This window comes from Sphaeroforma arctica (genome assembly GCF_001186125.1).
Source record: "Sphaeroforma arctica JP610 unplaced genomic scaffold supercont1.254, whole genome shotgun sequence".
Classification (NCBI taxonomy): Eukaryota; class Ichthyosporea; order Ichthyophonida; genus Sphaeroforma; species Sphaeroforma arctica.
In genome coordinates, this window is record NW_014040304.1 from 46810 (window position 1) to 50137 (window position 3328).

The 3328-nt window shown below is 38.0% G+C and overlaps 1 protein-coding gene across 1 annotated transcript; it reads right to left on the reverse strand.

Annotated features, from left to right (window-relative positions):
- Window positions 1-242: 242 nt before the first annotated feature.
- SARC_04487 (hypothetical protein) lies at window positions 243-2294 on the reverse strand (the record flags this gene model as incomplete). The annotated part of the gene is made up of 4 exons (XM_014301677.1): window positions 243-377; window positions 696-788; window positions 1028-1141; window positions 2163-2294. The coding sequence occupies 4 exons, from the start codon at window positions 2292-2294 to the stop codon at window positions 243-245; spliced, it is 474 nt and encodes a 157-aa protein (XP_014157152.1).
- Window positions 2295-3328: the final 1034 nt, after the last annotated feature.

Genomic DNA, 3328 nt, shown 5'->3' on the forward strand with positions numbered 1-3328 from the left:
ATTAATATATATATATATATATATATATATATATATATATATATATATATATATATATATATATATATATATATATATATATATACATACATATACATACAATATAATACTATATTATAACAAAACAGTATTAAAAACAAAAATATATGCGTGTATGTGTGCGACACGCATACTAAGCACACCAAAGCTCGCATTTTTACTTATACGCACCCCAAATGTGCCATATACCATGGGGTTGACGTTTAATTAAATATCCGCGTAAGACATACCAAGTACACCGGAGCTTGTGCCATTTCTTTAAGGTCGGCAAAGTACGCCACGAAGGGGTCACGAGTGTTCAGAGGAGCAACGGACACCGTTTGATGACTGCCGAATAGCTGGAGGTGTTGCGAGAAGGTGGTAGTGGCGAATAGGTATGAGGGTAGTATCTTTGGTATCAGTCTGTATTGACATTCAAGTCTGTAGATATATCCAGATTATATATATATATATATATATGTATATATATAATATATATAAATATATATATACTTATATATATATATACATACATACATACATACATACATACATACATACATATTCATATATATATATATATATATATATATATATATATATATATATATATATATATATATACACACACACACACACACACACACACACATATATATATATATATACGTACACACCTCCATACACTTGTAAGGCATGGCCTGGGCGCCCTCATCGCACGTGGCCATCACAAAAAGCTGACTAGCGGGTGGGGCATCTCGTAGCATCGTCTGCAGCGGTTGAATGTTAATATGCGTCAAATGAGTAGAAAGTCCTCCATAGCACAGGCGATTGCTATTGATAGTAAAAGTGGGTACCAATAGACTATGTCTGTCTTATCCTCTATGAATGGTATACTATGCCGGGCTGAAACAAGATGATGGCTATGCTGGCAGGAGGTCGTAAGGGCGGGACTACACCACACGCCATGTAATGTTAGCAATAAATCCAAGAAACATATAGATCCTACCATGAACACCTGCTTGAGCACCGGAGTGGCCCATTCCCACCAGCGGTTGATGTTCGGTACATACAGAAGGGCCTGCTGCGCCCGGTAGGCTTCCCTGAAGGTATTGATACATGCCTGAACAACCAACGGATGCAAAGTGGTGAGGATGAGGAGGGTATCAAATTCACAGTAGTGATGTGGTACCTACATTGAGAGTCCTTGCACGTTAAACAGGCAGTCCCTATGGAGGTGTGGTTAGCCGCCTGGTCAATCACACATGTGCAGAGATAACGATAAGGCCAAAGAGAGACATTGCAAGGATGTAGTGTTCTGGATGTGATGGTGTCAAAACTTTTGACTCGGGTTGTTCGCTTTATCAAGTGCCCCATACACACCTGAGAAGTCAACGAATGGCTATAGAAACAGGCGAGTAGGTGCAGTGAGAGGAAGTACTTAAGGTGCTTGTGGTATGAGAACTTGATCAGCTGGTTTCAAAGTGAGATGAAGTACTTAAGGTACTTGTGGTATGAGAACTTGATCAGCTGGTTTCCATAGAAGTGTCAGGACACACCGACAGGGTAACACACGCGAAAGGATATGCAGGCGAGCGAGTGTGCAAACATCACAGTACTCTGGTACTCGGTGCAAACACTTTATTTCATAGGCGTGCATACACGCATAAAAACCGACGATGGAATGTGTGAAGATATACAGGTAGAGGAGTAGAATTTTGAGCGTGCAATTAGATGAACAGATATGTAAAATATTGAGTACAACAAGACACGTACATAAAACATACAGACAGCCAGATGTATGTCCGATCTGCCTAAACTCGTAATCACAATTCGATTAAACATCCACAAATAACCATACATAAAAATATACATATACATATACAAATGCATATACATATACATATATATAAACAAACACACACACACACACACACACACACACACACATATATATATATACATATACATACATACATACATACATACATGCATCCACACACACACACACACATATATATATATATATAAATATAAATTTAAATATATATACATATAAATATATATACATACATATACATATACATATATACACTTACTACCTACACAGCCAAAATATATTCGGAGACACCGCACAACCATACCTCTTCAGGTGTCGCATATGTGCCAGCCCCAGCACCCCCAATAGACAGCAGGGACTGGATGCCCAGATTATACACAGGCTCTATCTCCAGCTCATACATCACAGCCGGTGCAAGATACTTCGTCTGGCCCATACCCCTGAGCAAAACGTTGATATAAAACAATAGGGCGCATGAGAATGTGGGTATATATATATATATATATATATATTTATGTTTAGATACTAGCAATAGACAAGGTACTATCGGGTAGATACGATAGACACTTACTTCTTCACACACAAGCGATAGAGAATGTCTCCGTAGTGTGCCTATATCGTGTACTTACTCAGTGCCGGTGATAAGCAAGCGGCGATTGGTGCGATCGACAACGGCACTCCACAGGGGATGTCCTGAATGCACTGAAATGGGCATTTGGGCCTTTTTGACCTCTTTGTGGATAGACTGCACCAGTCCACTTAACAGCGGTCGCAAATCGTTCGGCACAGCCCTAAACGTTAGATAATAAAATTCATATAATTGGTAAGTATATGGAATATACATGCAGGTATGCACGTTAGATAATAGTATTCATATAATTGGTGAATATATGGTATATACATGCAGGTATGTACGTTAGATAATAGTATTCATATAATTAGTGAATATACGGTATTTACATGCAGGTATGTACGTTAGATATTAGTATTCATATAAATGGTGAATATATGGTATATACAAGCAGGTATGTATGTTCGATAATAGTTTAGTGAATATATGGTATAAACATGCAGGTATGTACGTTAGAATAGTATTAATATAATTGGTGGATATATGGTATATACATGCATGTATGTACGAGAGGTATGAAGATAATGAATGGGGAATTGCACATTTTTTTCTCGATCTCTCTGTAGACATGCCTGAAACAGTTCACTTAATAGCGCCCACAAACAAATCAACGCAGTCCCAAAAGACAGAATAAGGGGTTCTATATATATCATCGATGAATGTATTGTATACATGTGTAGGTAAATACTCTGCATAGGGAGATGTAAAGAATGAATAGAGTTGCCCTTATGCCTGTCAACCTGTCTGTGGGTGAGATGAATTAGTTTGCACAACAGTGGTCGCAAATCAATCGACGCGCCATACAAGATGTAATGATGTAATACAAAGCTACGCGAGTT